Source organism: Lithobates pipiens, unplaced genomic scaffold, assembly GCF_037356315.1.
Source record: "Lithobates pipiens isolate NorthernLeopardFrog02 unplaced genomic scaffold, aLitPip1_a1.2 Scaffold_28, whole genome shotgun sequence".
Lineage (NCBI taxonomy): Eukaryota > Metazoa > Chordata > Amphibia > Anura > Ranidae > Lithobates > Lithobates pipiens.
This window is the reverse complement of record NW_027507789.1, coordinates 230,738,841-230,763,891: the sequence shown is the minus strand read 5'-3', so window position 1 is coordinate 230,763,891 and position 25,051 is coordinate 230,738,841. Positions and strand designations below refer to the sequence as shown.

Sequence of the window (25,051 nt, the reverse complement as noted above, 5' to 3'; positions counted from 1 at the left end):
TTAAACTCCATGTGTTTATGGGGGGGGGGGGGGGTCATTGACATCTGACCTGAAGTGGGGGTATTGTGTAATCTCCGATATTTCTACCCTCAATTTGCGGTTATTGCGCGGTGTAGGGAGAGTCTATGGAATGCTCCTTACCGGAATAAACACCTTATCGTTTGCAGCCGTCGCCGTAGTGACCGCTGTCTTATTTGCGCCCTCTCCACGCCCGTAATCTCGCACGTGCGCAGTACTTAGCAAGCCAGCCTTGTATTCCAGCAAAGGGAGGCGACCTGCTGCTGTATCACTCGCCGGACCTCGGCGCGGACACGCAGCAAAGAAAATGGCGTCCCCCGGCACAAAGAGCTTGCTGGAACAAAGCGAGCGTGCGCCGGTGACGTGAGTGGTCAGAAGAGGAAGAAGGTCCACATAAAACACTTCACTAGTATAGAAAAATGTAAAATAATGCATTTGGGTGGAAAAAATCTGAATGCAATCTATAGACTGGGGGGAGAACCTCTGGGGGGATCTAGAATGGAGGAGGACCTGGGGGTCCTATGATAGGCTCAGCAATGGGGGAGAACCTCTGGGGGGGGATCTAGGATGGAGAAGGACCTGGGGGTCCTAGTAGATGATGGGCTCAGCAATGCCAAGCTGCTGCTAACAAAGCAGTATATTGGCATTAAAAAGGGATCAACTCCAGAGATAAAACGATAATTCTTCCCTCTACAAGACTCTGGTCCGGCCGCACCTGGAGTATACTGTCCAGTTCTGGGCACCAGTCCTCAGGAAGGATGTACTGGAAATGGAGAAACTACAAAGAATGGCAACAAAGCTAATAAAGGGTCTTTTTATTTCAGAGGGTGGCAGTTGTTAGAAACCAGGGAGCCTCATCAGGGGGCCTTTCATGGATGGGGGGGGGGGGGGGGCCTCATCAGGGACTCCCAATGTCCAGCGGATTGCAGGCATTGGGGGGGGGAAGACCTGGGACTCCCAAGGGGTTAAACATTTCCCAGACAAGGGATGTCCCCTTAGAAAATGATGGAGTTCCCGCCTCCCATGCTGTGTAAGCTCTAGGGCAGGGGTCTTCAAACTACGGCCCTCCAGTTGTTCAGGAACTACAGTTCCCATCATGCCTAGTCATGTCAGTGAATGTCAAAGTTTTACAATGCCTCATGGGATGTGTAGTTCTGCAACAGCTGGAGGGCTGTAGTTTGAAGATCCCTGCTCTAGGGAATGATATCGTTCCCAAGTACCCTCCTCCATGCTGTGTAAGTTGTAGGGAATGATGGTTCTCCTGGGTCCCCTCCTCCATACCATGTAAGCTCTACAGAATGATGGTGGTCCTGGCCTCCATGCTGTATAAGCTCTACGGAATGATGGCGCTCCGGTGCCAGTCTCCATGCTGTGTAAGCTCTATGGAATTTTGGTCTCTTGTAGGTCATTCCCAAAGACTACAAAACAATGGCGGCTCTGGCCAAGGCCATCGAGAAGAACGTTCTGTTCGCTCATCTGGATGATAACGAGAGAAGGTGAGATGGTCCACCCACACTGACCTTTTCATTATGGGGGGGTGGGTCCACCCACACTGACCTTTTCATTATGGGGGGGTGGGTCCACCCACACTGACCTTTTCATTATGGGGGGTGGGTCCACCCAGGGGTCCACCCACACTGACCTTTTCATTATGGGGGGGGGGGGGGATGTAGATGGTGTAAGTTTTGCCCACTTACATAGAAATGAAGGGTCTATTATTTTTATCAGAGGTGTATTTTATATGATGGAGGCAGAATATCAACCAAAAATCCAGAAAAAACACACATGATACAAATGTTATAAATGGAGTTCAGTGAGTAAAATAAGTATTTGATCCCCTTCACAAAACATGACTTAGTAGTTGGTGGAGAAACCCTTGTTGGTGATCACAGAGGTCAGACTTTTCTTGTAGGTGGTGATGAGGTTTCCACACATCTCATGAGGGATTTTGGTCGTCTCTTCTCTACAAATCTTCTCTAAATCTTTAAAGTGGGTGTAAACCTGAAAAAAATGTTTTTAATGAAGGCTTGCACCTTGTACAGTAGAGGATGTCATGCCATCTGTGGTCAGTCTTTCCACTAGGAATTAATCCAGCTCTGTGCAATCCTCTGATCTTTCTTCAGTGAGATAAAAACTGTCAGACAGAGAAATAGGAGTCAGTTCTTCCCCCTTGCTGTGATTTCATTATCTCATGCAGGAGGTGAGAGAGACATTCTGTGTACTTCACATCCCTCCTCCTTTGTTCTCCATACCTCAGCATGATTGGACATGCTGAAGTCATGTGGTGACTTTTCTGGGTTTTGACTGGATGTTGGTGATCATAGCAGAAGTTCAGTGTAAGAAATACACAGTAGAAAATGCATGTTGACAAGGGGAGTGTAGAGGTGGGCGGGGAGTCTAGTGACATCAGAACTCCACCCACCAAGCTCCAGACAACAGACCCGCCCACAGAATCTGCAGTTTTTTGGGGTCTCGGACAGAGGGGTGACATCTGACAGATGAGAATACATGCAGTAGGAGTGTCTATCCTTCTAGATGACCACTATGGGAGGAGTTTAGAAAGGATGAGGGTGGCTTTACACCCACTTTTAGATTTCTTGGCTGTCTCTTGGCAACTCGAAGTTTCAGCTCCTCCATACATTTTCTATAGGATAAGGTCTGGAGACTGGCTAGGCCACTCCATGACCTTAATGTGCTTCTTCTTGAGCCACTCCTTTGTTGCCTTTGCGGTATGTTTTGGGTCATTGTCATGCTGGAAGACCCATCTTCAGTGTTCTGGATGAGGGAAGCAGGTTCTTATCCAAGATCTTACAATACATGGCCCTGTCCATAGCATCATAGTAGGTAAGGTTAAATACAGACGAATAGTCCATCCAGTTCAACCTGTGTACATGTGTCAGTGTCTATAATTATTTCCCATATCCCTGTATGTTGTGTTTCTTCAGATGCACATCCAAGAGTCTCTTACAACTATCCCTACTCCCCGTTGACACCACCAATTGTGGAAAAGTGTTCCACATCTTTATTGACCTGACAGTGAGGATCCCCCGTGCAGTTTAAGGTTTAACTGCTTCTCCTCCAATCTCCTTGTGTGGCCCGTGTACTCTTACACTCCTTGAGACTGAATCGTTTTTTTTTTTCTATGCTGGGATCATGCAGGTTTACAGTAGTTCTCCATAATTGAGGTCCTCCAGACCCTTTATTAGTTTGGTTGCCCTTCTTTGTAGTCGCCCCATTTGCAGTACATCCTTCCTGAGGACTGGTGCCCAGAACTGGACAGTATACTCCAGGTGCGGCCGGACCAGAGTCTTATAAAGTGGTAGGATTATCGTTTTATCTCTGGAGTATATCTCCTTTTGTATGCCAATATTCTGCTGGCTTTGGTAGCTGCAGCTTGATCTACTAGGACCCCCAGATCTTTCCCCATCCTTGATTTTTTTCCCCCAGAAGTTCTCCCCCCAGTGAGTAGGCTGCCTTTATGGTTTTTGCCCCAAGCGCATTACTTTACATTTCTCCACATTAAAACCTCATTTGCTATTTGTCTGTCCACTCCATTATTTTGTTTAGGTCTTTCCCTAAAATTTCCATATTCTGATGTGAAGTTATTACCGGACTTAATTTTGTATCATCTGCAAAAACAGAGACTGAGCAATTTTTATCCCGTCCTCTATATCATTTATGAATAGAATTGGTCCCAAGACAGAACCTGAGTGCACGTTATTTATCACCACCCTTTGGTGCATGCCCCTGTAACCAGTTTTTTACCCAAGAACAAACCTTATGGTCCACGCCTGCAGACCCCAGCTTGTAAATTAAGTGTTTATGGGGGACTCTATCGAATGCTTTTGCAAAATCCAGATACACCAAATCTACGGGCCTTCCCCTGTCTAGATGGGTGCTCGCTTCCTCATAGAAGGTTAGCAGATTGGTCTGGCAAGAACGACCTTTCGTAAACCCATGCTGATTACTACGCAAGATATTTTTTTTCCTCAGTAAATTTTTGGATGTAGTCCCTGATCATGCTCTCCGATACTTTTACCTACTATTGATGTTAGGCTGACCGGTCTGTAGTTCCCAGGAATATGTCTCCTTTTTTTTTTTTTTTTTTATATTGTTATCAAATTGGCTTTTCTCCAATCCAGTTGTACCAATCCTGTCAGTATGCTGTCCACAAAGATCAGGAACAATAGTCTGGCTATAACCTGACTGAGTTCTCGGAGGACTCTCGGGTGTAAGCCATCTGGTCTTGTTGATTTATTTGTATGAAGTTTATCTGGTCTTTCCTTCACTCTGACCTCTGTTACCCATAAGTGTACGTCCTGTGATGTTTCACTAAGAGACTGAAGAGAAGGTATTTAGTACAGTTGCCTTCTCTGTCATCCGTAACTATCCTCGTCCTTTATGTGGGCAATGTGCTCTGATTTTGCCTTTTTTACTGTTAATGTATCTTAAAAAAAAAATTCTTTGGATTTTTTTTTATCTCCTCCGCTATGTGTCTCTCGTAGTCCTTCTTTTTTTTTTTTTTCTTCTTTTTTTTCCCCGCCCTTATTGCATTCTTGCTCTTCTTATTGCATCCCTTGCAGTGTTGGAATGCTAAAAGTGACATATCCTCTTTTATATTGTTTAGAGGCCATTTTTTATTTTTTATTTTTCTCTTTTAATGAGGTGTTTTACATTAGTTTAGCCTCCCAAGTACTTTTGCTCTTCTATATTTATTGCCCATTGGAATGCACTATGTTATACCTTTGTTTGTTTAATGTACTTCCCATTTTTCTTCTGTGTTCAATGTTTCTAGGATTTGGTCCTAATTGATGTCATTTAGTAATGACCGCAGTTCAGAAAAATTGGTTCGTTTTGAAATTGTGTTCTTGTGCTACCCTCGTGCCCCCTCCCCCTCCTTTTTTTTTTTTTTTTTTTTTTCCCTGTTTTACGTTTAAATGTGATCATCCTTTGCTTGATAGATCCCAAGTTGTCCCGTATTTCCACATCCGAGATCAGATTTGGATCATTTTTAATCTAGCAGGGCATTCTTCCTAGTTGGGAAATTCACCAATTGGGACATGACGTTAACCTGTAAGACTTTCATGAGATGACGGCCCTTTAATGAGTGAGCTGTCACCTCCGCCCAGTCAATATGGGGATAATTGAAGTCCCCCATTATGATGACATTCCCTGCCTCACTGCAATTTCTAACTGTGATGGTAGGTCCTCCTCCTCCTTCAGGTTGGGGATCTATAGCATACCCCCACTATTTCCCACTTCTTCTCTTTTGAAGTTCTACCCATACTGATCCCTCCTCCCTCTTCCTCCTCTTATCCATCCACGACCCATCTTCAGTGTTCTGGCTGATGGAAGAAGGTTCTCATCCAAGATCTTATAATACATGGTCCTGTCCATTGGCCCCTCAATGCGGCAAAGTTGGCCTGTACCATTAGCAGGGAAACAGTCCCAAATCATCATGTTCCCACCTCCGTGTGTGACTGTTCATAGTCCAGCATTTTTCTTCCTCCAAATACAGCGACTTGAGTTAATGCCAAAGAGCTTAATATGGTCTCATCTGACCACAGAACTTTCTCCCAATCCTTCTCTGAATCCTTTAGATGTTCATTGATAGACTTCAGATGGACCTGTCCATGTGTCTTCCTGAGGAGGAGGACCTGTCCATGTGTCTTCCTGAGGAGGAGGACCTGTACATGTGTCTTCCTGAGGAGGAGGACCTGTACATGTGTCTTCCTGAGGAGGAGGACCTGTACATGTGTCTTCCTGAGGAGGGGGACCTGTCCATGTGTCTTCCTGAGGAGGGGGACCTGTCCATGTGTCTTCCTGAGGAGGGGGACCTGTCCATGTGTCTTCCTGAGGAGGAGGACCTGTCCATGTGTCTTCCTGAGGAGGAGGACCTGTACATGTGTCTTCCTGAGGAGGAGGAGGACCTGTACATGTGTCTTCCTGAGGAGGAGGACCTTGTGGGGACTGCAGGATTTCAATCCATGGTGGTGTATTGTGTTACCAATGGTTTGTTTGGTGATTGTGGTCCCAACTGCCTAGAAGTCATTCACAAGCTCCTCCCGTGTAGTTCTGGGCGGATCCCTCACTTTTCTCATGACCATCCTCACCCCATGAGGAGAAATCTTGCATGGAGCTCCAGACTGAGGACGATTGATGGTTATTTTGTATTTCTTCAGCTTGTGAATAATCACTCCAACAGTTGTCTCCTTCTCACCAAGCTTCTTGCTGATGGTCTTGTAGCCCATTCCAGCCTTGTGCAGGTCTCCAATCTTCTCCCCGACGCCCTCTGACAGATCTTTGCTCTTCCCCATGATGGTGAGGATTGAATGGAGGGAAGAGATTCTGTGGACAGGAGTCTTTTTTATACACATTACGAGATGTCGTTAGGAGAACCTTCTTACATTGACGGGACTAATCTGTGTACCACATGAGCACCTACTGTAGCCAGTCTGTGGGGGCAGAATTATTGTTGGTTGGTAGGGGATCAAATGTGATTTTTCTGGATTTTGGGTTGATATTCTGTCTCACATCTAAAATACACCTATGATAAAAATTATAGACCCTTCATTTCTTTGTAAGTGGGCAAAACTTATACAATCTGCAGGGGGTCAAATAATTTTTTACCCCACTGTAGGAGAGAAGATCCTCTGTACCCCGGGAGGGGGGGAGTTGTGGAAGATCCTCTGTGTACTTGAAGGAAGGGGGTGGGGTGGGTGGTTATGGAAGATCCTTGGTGTATATAATGTCTCCTCTCTCTCTCTCTCTCTCTCTCTCTCTCTCTCTCTCTCTCTCTCTCTCTCTCTTCCAGCGATATCTTCGATGCAATGTTCTCTGTCACCTACATCGCCGGAGAAACCGTCATACAGCAAGGTGAGTGCGATTGGCTCTTCTCTCCAGGAGGTATGTAGTCAGGGAGGAGAGAACTAGCCCTGTATAGTCAGAGATGTTGTCGGAATATCGGGGGGGGGGGGGGGGTGGAGGTTCTGGAACATTCTATATCCAATGGGCACAGTGACCTGCACTTGGTTCCCGGTGGCCCCCGGCTGTCCCTTGTAACTGTTCTGTTTTTTCCTTGCAGGGGATGAAGGCGATAACTTCTACGTGATAGACCAGGGGGAGATGGATGTGAGTATTTGGGGTCCTTGCTCTCAGGGTGACCGGCCCTCACCAAGTGCAGGGCAGAGGGGCATTCAATATTTGGGGTCCTCGTTCTGGGTGACTGGTGTGATGGACTCTGGAAACCCAGGCTGAGTATCTCCACAGAGAAGCTACTTCCCAAGCTCTGGAACTTGAGACCAGTGAATCTAGCTATAGTTGCCCCAAGAACTAGGCAACACAACAGAATAAGATCTGTTTATTTTAACAAGCATGCAGAATATATACACCACAGGAGGACACCCCCCTTCTGATCATGTTACAATAACAATACAAACTGTAACCAGGAATATAATTACAACTGACATACTATAAACATGACATTAATTGGCCACCTGTATGACTCGATGTCTCATTGGGATTAATTTCCACTACGTCTGTGGACAGTAATTTAGTTTTTTTTCTGTTTTTCCTGCTTTTATTTACACACACACACACACACACACACACACACACACACACACACACACTTTTTGGGATTTGGGTTTTTACCTAATTACCACACTATAGAAGCACGTATATGGTACATAATTTTTTTAGAACAAGCACTTTTTGCACTTTATTGTGGAGTAGTAACTATATATAATTGGGTATTATACACTTTTGGAACAAATGTATGCAAAAGGTATCACACTGTACACTATTGGAGATATAGAGCTGGTGTTGTACGACTCAGTATGCGTATATAAAGGTACCACACCATACAATATTGAATAGATAGAGTTAGATGTGTATGGCATAGGATGCGCAGTTCCCTGCTAGGGTGGACAATCTGGTACCCACAGAAGGTTCAATTGTAATCTTTTGTGAATTGAATTTTCGTTGTACTTCTGGAAATATATAGTTTGGCCTTTAGAGGTATTATAAAATGTTATAAAATAGACCCTGGATCTTTTATACTGTCCGTCAAACACCCTCTTAACTCCACTGCTTTATATTGGAAACACTTAGGGTATAGTAATAAAACACAGGCCCATATACCAGGTAAGGCCAACAACCCCATTTTAGTATACAAAACAATAAGCACATTATAGCAGGGGGCCCCAGACAGGTGACTTGCTGATGACATCAACATCTGCTAGTAGTTCCACAGTGTGGAGCAGTTAGTATTTTTAATGAGGCAGCTAGGCCTTAATTAGGGACCCCAGGCCTAGAGTCCCCTCCAAAAGCCTCCCAAGTTTGTGACAACCGGCCCTCACCGGGTGGTGTGGTATTGAGTATTTGGGGTCCTCACTCGGGGTGACTGTTCCTCGCTGGGTGCAGGGTGGTGATGTATTGAGTCCTCTCACTCTTCCATGTATATGGGGGGAGGTGTATTGAGTATTCCCGATCTTCCAGGTGTATGTGAATAACGAGTGGATGACGAGCATCGGGGAGGGCGGGAGTTTCGGAGAATTGGCTTTAATCTATGGAACGCCAAGAGCCGCCACCGTGAAAGCCAAAACCAACGTGAAGTTGTGGGGAATTGATCGGGACAGTTACCGGAGGATCCTTATGGTAAATATATATACCATGGGGGGGGGGTAAATAATGGGGTCCACCATACTCCACACACCTGACCCCCTCATGCTTCTCTTCCAGGGGAGCACGCTGCGCAAGCGCAAGATGTACGAAGAATTCCTCACCAAAGTCTCCATTCTAGGTGAGTGTTTGGCTCCTCCCCATGGGCAGTACTTTACTGGTGGGTGTGACCTGTAGAGCCATATTTCCTGAGCCTCATAGTTTACTCTCATAATAAGATCTGTCTATTCCAGGCATCTGCATGGCATGTGATTGGCTGTTCCCTCCATGTTCGTGTGACATGATCCACTGCTGGTTGTGTGATTGGCTGTTCACCCTGTGTCACAAGCCATCATTGGCTGTTCAACTCAGGCATTTCTCTTTCCTGCAGAGTCCTTGGACAAGTGGGAGCGGCTGACGGTGGCGGACGCTCTGGAGCCGGTTCAGTTTGAGGACGGGCAGAAGATTGTGGTGCAGGGTGAGCCTGGGGACGAGTTCTTCATCATTCTGGAGGTGAGGCGTTAGGGGGCTCCTGTTTTGGGGTGTGGGGGCGGCGTCTCCTGTTTTGGGGTGCTCTTGTTTTGAGGTGTTGGTGGAAACCTCTTTCTTAAGATGTAATATTTCCTGGTGGTCTCTGCAGGGTACTGCGGCCGTGCTCCAGCGCCGCTCGGAGAACGAGGAGTTTGTGGAGGTCGGCCGGCTGGGTCCTTCAGATTATTTTGGTGAGTTGATGGCATTGGCTGGTTCCCATCACATGTCTCCTCCCCCTCATTGAGGCCCCTCCCTAGGGGAGGTGTCATACATCATACATTGACCTTGCTCTTCCTTCCAGGTGAGATTGCCCTTCTGATGAATCGGCCCCGAGCAGCCACTGTGGTGGCCCGTGGGCCCCTGAAATGTGTAAAGTTGGACCGCCCCCGCTTTGAACGGGTCCTGGGGCCCTGCTCCGACATCCTGAAGAGGAACATCCAGCAGTACAACAGCTTTGTGTCATTGTCCGTCTGAAGTCCTCTAGGGCCCCGTCCCTCCACCACTGCACTGCTTTACCACGCCGCCACCATCCCTCACACAGGGACCCTTCCTGTTCCTCGTCACCCTAGAATTACCAGAGAGGGGCATTGTGGGTAGTCTGCTTGCAGTCACATTTCTTGGCTCTCTCACTTTTTGGCCCCGGCTGACTCCATATTTCTGCACGCAAGAAAAGTGCTGTGACCGCTTGTGTGTGCGGCTCGTGTGATTGGGTGTTGTAGTGAGAGCGGGGGATCGCTTCTTCTTCTTCTATTGGGGGGGGGGAGGCTTTTTTTATTGGACGATGTTTGTATTACTTGTGTAGCTTCTGTCCTGTCTGTCTTTTATTTTCTGATGGATGGTAGATTGGGGGCCACGGGGGTCGGTGGATTTCAGATCTCATAGATCGGGGGGGTTCAATGGATTGTAGATGGGGGGGGGGGGGGGGGGTGATGGATTTCAGATCTCATAGATCGGGGGGGGGTTCAATGGATTTTAGATGGGGGGGGGGGAGCATGGAGAGGCCATGGGGGGGGGGGGGGCATGGAGAGGCCATGGGGGGGGGGGGGTTTGTGGCGGTGGATTTCATATCTCATAGATCGGGGGGGGGGGCTCAATGGATTTTGGGGGCGGTGGATTTAAGATCTCATAGATTGGAAAGGGGGGGTCAATAAGTGGGGGGGTGATTGGCTCGCGGCCCGTGGTTGGTGGATTTCCGGTATCTTAGTACAGGTGGGGGAGGGGAGTCAACAAACTGTACCCAGGGGGCACACAGCAGCTGCCGTGGTTGGTGGATTTCGGGTATCACCGATCAGTAGTATGGGTTGGGGGGGTTAATGGACTGTAGCTAGAGAATGCAGCAAGGCCACCATTGGGATGGGGGATCAAAAAACTGTACAGTTGCCATGGTTGGTGAATTTTAGGTGTCCTTCGGGGTGGGGGGATGGACTGTAAATAGGGGGCGCACTGGCAGATGTGGGAGCAGTGCATTGTGGGATTGGGCTTTGTGGCATGTTGGCGGTTCCCGTCTCTTTCCACGTTCGTCCCGACAGCTTTTTATTCTTTCAATTTTTGGTACATTCGTCACCCTCGTGTGATGTCATTCGTCACCCTCGTGTGATGTCATTCGTCACCCCCGTGTGATGTCATTGTATTTTTAATTACTGCTTATGAATGAAGGGGTCATAGGAAGAGGAACGCGGCTGATTGGTTGGGGGTGTGGTTTATTTTCCTCGGTGTGTGTCTGCGTTTCGCTTCCAGTTCCGTATTTCGCCACACAAAGCGATTTTTGCTTCATAGAAAATCCAGTTGTAACGAGTCCGGCGTGGCGGGAAGTATCCTGTCATGTGACCGCGCTCCTCACCAGGGATAGGAAGATCCTAGACAGGATAAAGAGGACCAGTTTTGTATTGTTACCTGATTCTAGAATTCTCACTTATTGTATCTATAAATATATAAATATATATATTCCTTTTCTTAGAGATTTCTCCTATAAGCAGGTTCAGCAATAAAGATGATTTCAATTCTTACCTTGTCGTCTGCTTCTTCCTGGGGGGAGGGGCACTGCACCTTCACCTCCTATGGGCCACCATGTGAGGGATGACGGGCACCTTCTATAGGACAAAATCTGCTCCTCTCCTGTCATCCCTTGCATGGCCACAGGAGGGCGACATCACTGACAGATAAAGCTTGAGGTAGATGAGCAGATTCAGTCCCAGGAAAGGTACTCGTCATCCCTCATATGGCCACAGGAGGGCAGTATCCCTAAAATATAGAATGCATCAGACAGGCCCCTTCTGTAGGACATAATCTGGTCATCTACGTTATATTGGCAAAAGTATTGGGACACCCCCTTCTCATTATTGGGTTTCAGGTGTACCAGTCATCTCCATGGCCACAAGTGTATAAAATCTCACACCTCGGCCTGCAGACGTCTTCTACAAACATTTTTTTTTTTTCCACACTAGAAGATAATTCACAAAATGACTGATGCTTTTATTCATGTATTTCTGGTCCCACACAATGCTTGTTAAGTAATATAACTGACTCATTTGTATTGATGCATTGTGCTTAAAAAACAAAAAAAAAAGATATTTTTGGAACTGGATCTTATTACACATTGTACTTAATAACCTGCTTGAAATAAAATTTAAAGTGTACAACAGGTCAGCAAAAAGTCACAGAACATCTTAAGAGTTTTGCAGCTTTGCTTACTTGTCTTGCTTGTGCAGTTGCTCTTCAGTTACATAATGCGCAGGCCTTGAATATAATATTCCAGAGTCTTTAAAGTCCCAGATAGTCATTGCACCATCGATGCCGGTAGTACAGAACTTGCCACAATCAGATTTGTCCCCCTCATAAATAGATACCTGGGTGATGCTGTTCTGATGCAGAGTGTCCAATGTAGTCTTGCGGTCCTCTGTGTTTTTGCTCTCTTATCCATGTTTCTAAAGCGTTCCATAGCTGAAATGTTACGCTGAGTGCTTTGCTTTGGAATGTCCAGTTTAGACACAAATGTCAATGAGCCATGGTCATCCAATGTGAAGAGCATAGGACAACAGTCATATCCGGCTGCTATGACGCTGTTCTCCGACACAAAGGTGACACTCAGGAGAGGCAAGAATTCAGTCTTCAGCTGTGAAGTGCTTGTGTTTTTTTAGATGCATCAACCACAGACACAATACGGTCATGACTGACCCAGGCCAAACGATTTCCACTAGCGGAAAAGCTTAGACCTTGTGCACACGGGTCGGACATTCCGACAACACAATCCATCGGATTTTGTCCAAAACTTGTGTTGCATACACACGGTCGGACAAAGTTGTCGGAAAATCCGATCGTTCATAACATGATGACGTTATTTCTTTACGACGGGACTATGTTCAGGTTAGTAGCCTATAGCTTTAGTCTAGGAATTTGATCTGAGCATGCGTGGCACTTTGTCCGATCGGAATTCTCTACACACAATCGGACAAAGTCCGATCGGATCATGTTGTCGGAAAGTTTTAAAGCCCAGCTCTAAAAGTTTGTCCGTCGGATATTCCGACAGAAACAGTCCGATGGAGCCCACATACAGTCAGATTATCCGACAACACGGTCCGATCGGACATTTTCCGTCGGAATGTCCGACCGTGTGTACAAGGGCTTACACTGTGAACCCAGCCACCATTGCCAGCACTTCCAGACTCCGACATTAGCTGCCCAAAACGTATTTTTGATCCCCCAAGGAGTGCTAGCTGGCTTTTCATCAACTTCCTTAATATATGCAGAGAAAACCCTAGTCTTGAAATTACAAGATCCTGCAGCCAAAAGTACATTATTTGGGTGCCAGTCCAGGCTTAGCACAGTAGAACGAATTGGTTTCTTGATGTGTTTGCTTACCCACCAGTCGTTTTCTGACTCAAAGTAGCACACGGATATAAGTCTTGCTCCACTCCCCACTGCAAACTTATTTTCCAAAAGGTGACCACTTGACAAAGGTTGCTGCTCGAGTTATACGCAACATAACCAATGTAATTCCATACGCCATCTTTTTGGCTCCACACATAAGCATTCTGATCAGCTCCACAGGTCACTATACGATCACTTTTTGGAGCCCAGTCTATGCCTATAATGTGTCCATTGTGCTCCTTCAGCTCATGAACCTTCACCCACTGGTTCCCGTTTTGCTTGTAGATGTGTACCTCATGGTTATTGGGGCTTATTGCAATCTGTGTGCGATCTTTATTCCAGGCGTGGCAACTGATAGGTTCAAGTAAGAACTGGTATAATGACGTTCTGAATTTATTTCTCCTTAATGAGCTCTACAGTGGAGATAGAAAGATTCGCGGACTCTGGTCAGTCAACGCGAATTCACTGATACACTGGAGTCTGGAACAGGAAGCGGAATCTTCTACAAACTTTTTATACTGATGGCTTCTGTTCTCCTAGAACCATTGTGCATTGGTTACATCCACGTGTTTCTCCATCTCACAACTTGTGCTAGAAAATATTTCAATTAAAACGTATTTTGAAAGTGAAGCGGTTCCCAAAGAAGTCTGATATCCCATCTGTGAAGATGCCCATCTCTTGTCCTAACCAGACCCCAGTAGAGGATGTCTGTGTATTCAAAGACCCCGTGGACATGAGGTTAGGGGCCTTATTACTCTGACTGGCCCTGCTATGGAACGTGGGGAGGGGTGGTAGGCACGTCATTCTGCTCAAATCTAGCTGTCTGGTCTCAGTCCGTGGCTTATGACCCTGGAGTCATTATAATGGATTCTTCCAGACAAACCCATAAAAGTGTCCCTCCATGTTCTGAATGTATTAGTAATATAATTGCACCCAAGTAATGTAAATCATCTGCTCCCTTGTTTATTCTCCAGGATTTATGGTTGGGGAGGAAGTGCAGGGAGCATGGGGAGGGAAGGAGTTGAGGAAGTGTAACAAAATGCCTCAAACCTCCGCTTGAGTACTTTCGTCATATGTAGATATCAGATATTCCAATCGCTTGCAACCAATAACTAGGCAGTACTCGTTTTGGATGCTGGACATGAACTGTTTATTGAAACACAGGTAATGCTCGGGACAATCTCCCCTCCCTTTGCATTCAGGGCAGGGTTGACTGTTCAATCAGCAGGGAGAGCTGTTCAATCAGCAGGGAGAGCTGTTGGAGGAATCCCCCCACAGCAAATACACATCCCATCATACTTTTCTCCCAGGGCAGACAGACAGACACAATAGAATACAGCCAGACCCCAAATGACCCAGCACAGAGCACATCATAGTATTAAACAATATATATATATATATATATATATATATATATATATATATATATATATATACACACAGCATTCCAGTGTGGTTGTACAGGGAGTCTGATTAGTACAGATCAGATTGGGGTTCTCGGGCACCCTGTGCTCCTAATAGACACAGGGTCACTTACACATAGGAGGTGCATGGGGAGGCTGAAACAAGGGTTTCCCAACCTCCCCCGTACAAAGTGACTCTCATCACAGGGAGTAGGAGGAGGGAGGGAGTACAGGAAGGGGAGGATCTTCAATACAGAACAGACTGGAGCACTCAGAATCTGGTGTAGCTGTGCATGGCAGCCAATCAGCTTCAAACTTCAGCTTGTTCTATTAAGCTTTGACAATAAAACCTGTAAGCCAGGGGTCTCAAACTGGTGGGCCTCCAGCTGTTGCAAAACTAAAAGTCCCATCATGCCTCTGCCTGTTGGAGTCATGCTTGTTACTGTCAGCCTTGCAATGCCTCATGGGACTTGTAGTTTTGCAACAGCTGGAGGGCCGCCAGTTTGAGACCCCTGCTGTAGGCTGATTGGTTCCCATGCAGAGCTGCACCAGATTCTGTGTGCTCCAGTTTTAGTAAATCCCCCCCCCCCCCCCCATGTGTGTGTGTGTGTGTATGTATATATATATATATATATATATATATATATATATATAATTATTATACAGGATTTATATAGCGCCAACAATTTACGTAGCACTTTACAACTGGAGGGTAGACAGTACAAATACAATACACTTTAATACGGTAGGAATCAGAGGGCCTTGCTCCTTAGAGCTTACAATCTCAGAGTATTATGACTCTTCTGTAATAAAAGTCTCGTCTATTTCCCAATTTAATATATACAGTGCCTTGCGAAAGTATTCGGCCCCCTTGAACTTTTCAACCTTTTGCCACATTTCGAGCTTCAAACATAAAGATATAAAATGTTTATTTTTTGTGAAGAATCACCAACAAGTGGGACACAATTGTGAAGTGGAACGAAATCTATTGGATTTTTGAAATTTTTTTAACTAATAAAAAAATGAAAAGTGGGGCGTGCAAAATGATTCGGCCCCCTTGCGTTAATACTTTGTAGAGCCACCTTTTGCTGCGATTACAGCTGCAAGTCGCTTGGGGTGTCTCTATCAGTTTTGCACATCGAGAGACTGAAATTCTTGCCCATTCTTCCTTGCAAAACAGCTGGAGCTCAGTGAGGTTGGATGGAGAGCGTTTGTGAACAACAGTTTTCTGCTCTTTCCACAGATTCTCGATTGGATTCAGGTCTGGACTTTGACTTGGCCATTCTAACACCTGGAATACGTTTATTTGTGAACCATTCCTTTGTAGATTTTGCTGTATGTTAGGGATCATTGTCTTGTTGGAAGATAAATCTCCATCCCAGTTTCAGCTGTTTTGCAGACTCCAACAGGTTTTCATCCAGAATGGTCCTGTATTTGGCTGCATCCATCTTCCCCTCAATTTTAACCATCTTCCCTGTCCCTGCTGAAGAAAAGCAGGCCCAAACCATGATGCTGCCACCACCATGTGTGACAGTGGGGATGGTGTGTTGAGGGTGATGAGCTGTGTTACTTTTACGCCAAACATATCGTTTTGCATTGTGGGCAAAAAGTTGGATTTTGGTTTAATCTGACCAGAGCACCTTCTTCCACATGTTTGGTGTGTCTCCCAGGTGGCTTGTGGCAAATTGTAGATGAGACTTTTTATGGATATCTTTGAGAAATGGCTTTCTTCTTGCCACTCTTCCATAGAGGCCATATTTGTGCAGTGTACAACTGATTGTTGTCCTATGGACAGACTCTCCCACCTCAGCTGTAGTTCTCTGCAGTTCATCCAGAGTGATCATGGGCCTCTTGGCTGCATCTCTGATCAGTCTTCTCCTTGTCTGAGCTGAAAGTTTAGAGGCACGGCCAGATCTTGGTAGATTTGCAGTGGTCTGATACTCCTTCCATTTCAAAATGATCACTTGCACAGTGCTCCTTGAGATGTTTAAAGCTTGGGAAATCTTTTTGTATCCAAATCCGGCTTTAAACTTCTCCACAACAGTATTACGGACCTGCCTGGTGTGTTCCTTGGTCTTCATGATGCTCTCTGCGCTTTCAACAGAACCCTGAGACTATCACAGAGCAGGTGCATTTATACAGAGACTTGATTACACACAGGTGGATTCTATTTATCACCATCAGTCATTTAGGACAACATTGGATCATTCAGAGATCCTCGCTGAACTTCTGGAGTGAGTTTGCTGCACTGAAAGTAAAGGGGCTGAATAATTTTGCACGCACCACTTTTCAGTTTTTTATTTGCTAAAAAAAGTTTAAATTATCCAATAGATTTCGTTCCACTTCACAATTGTGTCCCACTTGTTGGTGATTCTTCACAAAAAATTAAAATTTTATATCTTTATGTTTGAAGCCTGAAATGTGGCAAAAGATTGAAAAGTTCAAGGGGGCCAAATACTTTCGCAAGGCACTGTATTTTTTTTCCCTAAAGCTCTGCTACCCTTCAGATGAATTATTATTGTTAGCCTTAGATTTTCCCATCACCCAATGTCTCCTCCCTCTATAGTCAGGACACACTGACCCGGCACAATGATGGAGATAACCAGTCCAGATCCAGAATTCCAGTCTGCTTCTTCCAGGAGTGACATCCAAAGTACAAAAAACAGAAGATGATCACTGATGGTGACCTCTATATCCAACTTCTGGAGGGACAGATTTCCTTCATCCTTCTCCGCTTCCAGATAAATGAAATCTGTCCCATCCATTCATCCCTCTGTCCAGCCATCCAACCAGGGCCGTCTTTAAGGTGGGGGCAAACGGGGCAACTGCCCAGGGTCCTGTCATGGTTGAGGGGCCCAACATCCTCACAATCACTCTCTGTCGCATAGTACAGCTGCAGAGAAAGTAAAACAGTAATGCCACGTACACACGACCGGTTTTCCCGACAGACATTCAGTGGAGTTCCACCGGACTGCAGAACGAATGGACTAGGTCCGTTCGCTTTGATGATGTAAGACGAGACTAAAAAAGGAAGTTCAATAGCCAGTAGCCAATAGCTTCCCTTGCGTTGTATTTGGTCCGTTGGACCAGCACACAGACGAACGGTTTTCCCGATAGGAATTGATTCCGTTGGACAGATTTGAAACATTTCTATTCTATACATTTCTATTTTTAACATTTCTATACTTCTATTTCTAGGTCCGTCTGATTTTTTTTTAAATGAAAAACAATCGGATTAGCCCCACACATGATCGGAATGTCCGACAGACTGATTCCGTCGGACCTAGTCTGCCAGATTGGCCCGGTCGTGTGTACGCGGCATAAGCGGTGGTGTCCTTGCTAATGAGCAATGATAGGGATCAGAGGATGGCAGAGAGGAGGCAATGGCAGTCCTAAGGTGGCATGGATGAGGAAAGTCGGTGGGTGGTGAGAGTTAGGATCTGAGAACATGTGTATGGCTGATAGAACCGTTAATCTGTTATCGCTCTTCTTTACATTTCTGCTTTTTAACAACTTTACCAGCACTGCCTGTATATAACTGGTCGGCATGGATGACGGGCATCTGGTATGTTGTGTGATTTACAACCGGAATTGGCTCATTTGCCCTGGCCTGCTGAGCTGAACTTTGACTTCTTTAGCAGCTAAGCGATTACTGATCTTTGCTTGCTATGATCATTGACAGTACAGTTTTTAATGTGATCCTGGTCAGCTTCATTAACCCCATCTTTTCTGCCCAAATTCTGCTGCAATGAAAAACAACACTTAATCTGGCTATGGGACTGCTTTGCATTTGTAGCATAATCTAGCAACCAGTGAGTAGTAATGATGTGCAGTAACCTCTAGCAACCAATCAGTTAGCAGTAATTATGTGCTGTAACCTCTAGCAACCAATGGGTGAGCGGTAATGATGTGTAGTAAGCTCTAGCAATCAATATTTGAGTGGTAATAATGAGCAGTAAGCTCTAGCAACCAATCAGTGTGTGGCAAGGATGTGCAGTAACCTCTAGCAACCAGTGTGCGGCAAGGATGTGCAGTAACCTCTAGCAACCAGCGAGCAGTAATAATGTGCAGTAACCTCTAATCAGTGAGCCGTAATGGGTGCTGTAACCTCTAGCAACCAGTCAGTAAGCGGTAATGATATGCTGTAACCTCTGACAACCAATTGCAATCTGATCTGCTGTAGTAAACTGATTTTGATTCTACCTGCTATTTATTGAATGTCTCAGAGCAGGTGGAGAGAGAAATTGCATAGTGGGGGCTGGAGGTGGTGGTGTTGGGGCAGGGGGGCCCTAGGGAAATGTTTGCCCAGGGTCCAATCAATATTAAAGATGGCCATGCGTCTAACAATAGCGGGGAGTCCGTCCTGTTGTACACAGCTCTGTCCATTGTCTGGAGTTATTGTATTCCGGATGGGGGGATTTGAATTAAAAATAAACAACTACCATACTTTTCACTCCACAAGACGCACCTGACCATAAGACACACCTAGGTTTTAGAGGAGGAAAACAAGAAAAAAAATATTCTAAACCAAATGTTGTACTAAAATATTTACCAGTGTCCACAGCCTGACCATTGCTGTAAATGCAGCCTGACCATTGCCGTAAATGCAGCCTGAACATTGCCATAAATGCAGCCTGACCATTGCCGTAAATGCAGCCTGACCATTGCCGTAAATGCAGCCTGACCATTGCCGTAAATACAGCCTGACCATTGCCGTAAATGCAGCCTGACCATTGCCGTAAATGCAGCCTGACCATTGCCGTAAATGCAGCCTGACCATTGCCGTAAATGCAGCCTGAACATTGCCGTAAATGCAGCCTGAACATTGCCGTAAATGCAGCCTGACCATTGCCGTAAATGCAGCCTGACCATTGCCGTAAATGCAGCCTGACCATTGCCGTAAATACGGCCTGACCATTGCCGTAAATGCGGCCTGACCATTGCCGTAAATGCGGCCTGACCATTGCCGTAAATGCGGCCTGACCTGTGCCGTAAATACAGCCTGACCATTGCCGTAAATGCAGCCTGACCATTGCCGTAAATGCAGCCTGACCATTGCCGTAAATGCAGCCTGACCATTGCCGTAAATGCGGCCTGACCATTGCCGTAAATGCGGCCTGACCATTGCCGTAAATGCGGCCTGACTCTTGCCGTAAATGTGGCCTGACTATTGCCGTAAATGCGGCCTGACCATTGCCGTAAATGCGGCCTGACCATTGCCGTAAATGCGGCCTGACCATTGCCGTAAATGCGGCCTGACCATTGCCGTAAATGCGGCCTGACCTGTGCCGTAAATGCAGCCTGACCATTGCCGTAAATGCAGCCTGACCATTGCCGTAAATGCAGTCTGACCATTGCCGTAAATACGGCCTAACCATTGCCGTAAATATGGCCTGACCATTGCCGTAAATACAGACCTGTGCCATCACTCGGTCAAGTGCAGCCGGGAGATCACTCGCAGGGGCCTGGGATGTCTCTCCTGCCTCTCTGCCATACTAGCATGGCGGCAGCGGCGGGGGGCTGTGCCTGTCGTATATTCGCACCATAAGAAGAGACATATTTTGGGGGGAAATAGTGCGTCTTATGGTCCAAAAAATACAGTAATTACCCAGCAGGGCAACAGACTAGGATTTCTGCCCCCCCAGTGGAGTGCTCAGGAACTGAAGCAGATGGCTCTGGGATATGATGTCATGTTGGGTCCGTTTGTCTGGCAGAGGTCCTATCCACTGAGCCACTGTCACCTCTCAGCTGCCAGGCTTCTCCTCTGCCACCTTCAGATGTTTTCTATTTTAATGAAATATTTTTATTGTAAAGGAAAAAGGCAATTTCCAAGTCACACAGATATCAACATTAATGGAATATTTTTCATCTATTTTCTCCAGCGGGAGACATTTGTCATTACAGAAAATACCAGCGGACATTCTGCCCGTGTGTGTGTCAGTCGATCTGTCCGTTCTGCCGGCTTCTGTTGAATGTGCATGCTGGAAAACCAGCAGCCAACTGACTCCCGATCAGCGCTTTCAGCCAATGGCAGATCACAACAGCTCAGCGGAGGAGATCTCTGGACTAACCTTGGATGATTAGTACAGCGGCTCCCGAGCAGAGCTGTCCGTTTTTTCCCCCCACAACTGTAGTGTGTATTGGGCTTTAGATTAACGCCCCCTCCCCCCTCCAGTCTCTCACTCTTCTCTCTATTATCTTTAGTTTGGGTGATGGAACTTGGCATGTTTCCTCTGTTTCGGGTCGTAGCCGAAGTATAGTAAATAGGAGGATGAGAACATTGGCTGGTAGATCCTCGTGGCTCGGGTAGTTGGTCACCTATATTCTGTGGGATGTTCTGCAGATGTGTGATGGAATCCCAGGGCTGGCAGATCATTCTTTCCTTTGTATTGTGCTGAGCAGATGATTATCTGAATCAGAATTATCCAGACAGGTAGGTGGCTCTGAGGGTTAGTCATCAGCCAGTGACCCAGCAGATCTTTTGGAGTCGCAGGTTCAAGGCTTGGTCTCTCTTTATGTATTTGCAGCAGATTAATACCTGAACTATGAGAACGAACACCTTCCTGTCTGAGTGCAGGTGATGGCTCAGAGAGTAAGGACTCAGACTGGTGTGATGGAGACTGTGAGTTCTAATCCCTCTGGTGGAGGTTGGGTGTTCCAGGTGCTGTGGAGTGCCTGAACCCTCTGTTAGTTGGAAGAGAGTGGTGGTAATGTTGCAAGTACTGTGGCCCACCAGTAGAAAGTTTAAGGTTCTGAGTTGCCCCCAGATATTGGGAGATGCTTTTGAGAAAAAGTGAAAATATTTTGCTAAGTATAGGTTTTTGGAATGGGCTGCCCTGGTAAGACAGCCCATTCTATTTATATATGTTGCAGTGATGTCACAGACCATGGACGGAAGAAGCAGGGGATGTCCACAACCTAACGTGATGCCCACACATGTTACAGGCCTGTGGGGACCTGGGACTGGAGCAGACTGGTGGGTTGTCCATGGCCTCCAAGCTTTCACTCAGGGATGTGAACACGCGTCTATGAGGCTTCCTTCACTGCTCTGTGTGAATTATTGCTGCCCAATTCACTCAGATACAAGCTGGGGTCTGTGCCCTCCTGTCTCCATGCTCTGAGTGGCCCCCACTGGATCACTCAGGGGCCCCAGCTTGGTTGTATGTACCCTTCAGCACATTCTCCTTCTCTGAGCCATTCATGTCCACCCAATTCACTCAGAGATTTGAACTCGGGTCTACACCGCCCTGGTCACTGTTCATATCCACTGAGCTACTCGCCTCTGCTCACCTACCTACCCCTTCCTTCTCCTATTTCAGGGGGACACAGAGAACACTCCATACTAAAGATAGAGACCAGAACCTACCAGGAGATCTCCAACCTGCTTGTGGCTCACCAACTTATTACATGATATGACCCCTGCATCGGTCTGGAGACCAGGGTTCAAATCCCACTGCTGGCTCTGTTATTTCCATGGTCTAGTACAGCCTTTCCTATATTTCTAACATACACAATATTACCAAAAGTATTGGGACACCTGCCTTTATACGCACATGAACTTTAATGTCATCTGCAACAGGGGGCCCGTGGAACCTGGAAACCCTTTTTTCAGCTCCCCGGGTCCCTCATATGTGTAAATCACCCTGTGTCTATTAGGGGCACAGTGTGACTGAGAACACCAGTCTGATCTGTACTAATCAGACCACACTGGAATGTTGTATATATATATTTATATATTTATATTGTCTCATACTATGGTGTGCTCTCTATTGGGTCGTTTGGGTGTGGCTGTATTCCATTGTTCTGTGTCTGTCTGCCTTGGGAGCAAAGTATTATGGAAAGTATATGTCTCTGTGGATTAGCTGTAAAAGGAGGGGGGTTCTTCCAGCCAGCAGCCCCTCCCAAAGGCAGTCTACTGATGAGAAGTTTGACTACACCTGTGTCATCTATTGGTAGAGGTAAAGTCTTCCCACCCTGTTTCATTATGCAAAGGAGGGGGGGCTTGTCTCCTGAGTGTATATCTCTGTACCTGTGTTTCAATAAACAGTTCACATTCAGCAGTCAAAACGAGTACTGCCTAGTTTGTGGTTGCAAGCAGTTGGAGGATTTGATATCTATATTCAGACTGGAAGGAAGTGGTATGTAACGAAAGCACTCAGTCGGAGTGGGGGACGTTTCATTACAACATCCCAGTCTTAGTCCGTAGGGTTCAATATTGAGTTGGCTCTTTGCAGCTATAACAGCTTCAACTCTTCTGGGAAGGCCGTCTACAGGGTTTAGGAGTGTGTCTATGGGAATGTTTGGCCATTCTTCCAGAAGCGCATTTGTGAGGTCAGGCACTGATATTATTAAAGTTCATGTGTGTGTAAAGGCGGGTGTCCCAATACTTTTGGTAGTATAGTGTATTTGCCCTCCTGTGGCTATTTGAGGAATAACGGGTTCCTGCCAGAGGAAAACATCTGCTCCTTGCCTATCTGTGGCCCTGTGAGGGATGACCAGCACTTTCTATAGGACTTATTCTGCTCTTCTACTATCTGAAGCTGTATATGTTGGTGATACTACGCTCCTGTGGTCATGTCACTAGGGTTGTGGGACGGGTTGTGTAGGAAGGCACTCCATCTTCAGAGGTGACCCTCCCCAGATTGGCACACAAACACTCAGATTTCGGAATGACCTTTATTAGATGATTGGTTTGCTCTGCAGTCTTTGTAGGATCCGGAATAGTTTGCAGCATGCTGGTAGATCTGTGATTGGAGCACGGGGGGGGGGGGGTCCCCAGGGTGTCAGTATGATGACCCCCCCCCCCCTCGGCAGTAGTCATCATGGAAGGGAGGGTGTGGGTCTGTGGGGGGTGATGGGAAGTATGGGCGGGGCTTTCTTTTGAAGCACCACCTCTTCTCCATGTACATTTATACACCGCCTGACCACCCTCAGGACCGTCTGCAGCCGCCTGTCCAGTGCCCGGAGGTGCGCCTCGCTCAGAATGGGACTGAGGCTGTCCCGGCGTAATGACTCTCTCATGACATCACTGAGCCGATACTCGGGCCGAGCCAGAAGGTTCAGACGCCGCCACGTGTCCTCCTTCAGCCTGGAGAGAGAGAAGACTGTGACAGACCTAGCCGGGACAGAGGCTTTTGGAGAGGATTGAATGCTGGCCTCTTGCAGACCGATTATGGGCCCTAGATTTTAAGGGAACAATACTCTTTGCGAGGTGAATGAAAATTCCAGTCTGATCTGTACTAATCGGACTCAATCTTGTATATATGTATATATTGTGTGTTGTCTCGTGCTGTTGTGTACTATTTGCTGTGATCGTTTGGGGTATGGCTGTATTCCAATGTTCTATTGTGTCTGTCAGCCATGGATATTATGGGATGTTTATCTCTATGGAGGGAGGGGGGATTCCTCCAGCAGCCCCCCTGCTAAGACTGTTTACTGATAAGAAGTTAAACACACCTGACCTGTGTGTCCATTGTCATTAGACAGTTTAACCCGCCCTGTTTTCCAAGGGTGGGAGAGAGTGTTTTGAAGTGGGATCTGTATAACGTGCTTGAATAAAGATTCATTCCTGCTTGTCCCTCAGCACAGAGCCTCGTCTCACCTTGGGGGAAAATTATTCATATGGGTTTCTTGTTTGGCTGACTGGAGTGTTCGGTAGCTGCCTTGGTGTTCGGGAAGGGAATGTCCTAAACAACTTTAACCCCTTTCATACTTGGGGTGTCGTTACAGAGACATACATCACCCACAGTCCCTGTGTGGACCATCAGAGCCCCCTGACAAGACAGTCCCTGTGCGGACCATCAGAGCCCCCCCAACAAGATAGTCCCTGTGCGGACCATCAGAGCACCCCCAAAGGGACAGTCCCTGTGCAGACCATTAGAGCACCCACCGATGGGACAGTCCCTGTGTGGATCATTAGAGCACCCCCGACGGGACAGTGCCTGTGTGGACCATTAGAGCACCGCGAGGGGACAGTCCCTGTGTGGACCATCAGAGCCCCCCCCTTCCGACAGCACAGTCCCTGTGCCGACCATTAGAGCGCCTCCCGACAGGACAGTCCTTGTGTGGACCATCCGCTAGGACAGTCCCCGTGTGGACCATCCGACAGGACAGTCCCCGTGTGCGCCATCCGACAGGACAGTCCCCGTGTGCGCCATCCGACAGGACAGTCCCCGTGTGCGCCATCCGACAGGACAGTCCCCGTGTGCGCCATCCGACAGGACAGTCCCCGTGTGCGCCATCCGACAGGACAGTCCCCGTGTGCGCCATCCGACAGGACAGTCCCCGTGTGGGCCATCCGACAGGACAGTCCCCGTGTGGGCCATCCGACAGGACAGTCCCCGTGTGGGCCATCCGACAGGACAGTCTCTGTGCGGGCCATCCGACAGGACAGTCCCTGTGCGGACCATTAGAGCACCCGCGACGGGACAGTCCCTATGCGGACCATTAGAGCACCCGCAACGGGACAGTCCCTGTGCGGACCATCAGAGCCTCCCCCCCCCGACAGCACAGCCCCTTTTTGGATAATCAGAGCAACCCTCTACCGAGAGGACAGTTCCTGTGTGGACCGT

The 25,051-nt window shown here is 47.0% G+C and overlaps 2 protein-coding genes and 1 pseudogene across 3 annotated transcripts in view; 1 reads left to right on the top strand and 2 right to left on the bottom strand.

Annotated features, from left to right (window-relative positions):
- Positions 1-1,422: 1,422 nt before the first annotated feature.
- LOC143936272 (cAMP-dependent protein kinase type I-alpha regulatory subunit) lies at positions 1,423-10,120 on the top strand (the record flags this gene model as incomplete). Its single annotated transcript, XM_077460717.1, is given in 8 exon segments — positions 1,423-1,514; positions 6,833-6,894; positions 7,103-7,149; positions 8,518-8,676; positions 8,761-8,821; positions 9,071-9,192; positions 9,320-9,401; positions 9,512-10,120. Coding segments are annotated over 8 exon segments (798 nt in total), but the record flags the coding sequence as incomplete, so codon positions are not given.
- Positions 10,121-11,914: 1,794 nt separating this feature from the next.
- Positions 11,915-13,623, bottom strand: LOC143934825 (actin-related protein 2/3 complex subunit 1A-A pseudogene; annotated as a pseudogene).
- A 9,519-nt stretch (positions 13,624-23,142) lies between these two features.
- FAM20A (FAM20A golgi associated secretory pathway pseudokinase) overlaps positions 23,143-25,051 on the bottom strand; it is an 80,442-nt gene continuing 78,533 nt past the window's right edge. For both annotated transcript variants that reach the window (XM_077460714.1, XM_077460715.1), the window contains exon 12: positions 23,143-23,568. In XM_077460714.1, coding sequence (XP_077316840.1) covers positions 23,301-23,568 — 268 coding nt within the window. In that variant the 3' untranslated portion in view covers positions 23,143-23,300. The remainder of the gene's footprint in view (positions 23,569-25,051) is intronic.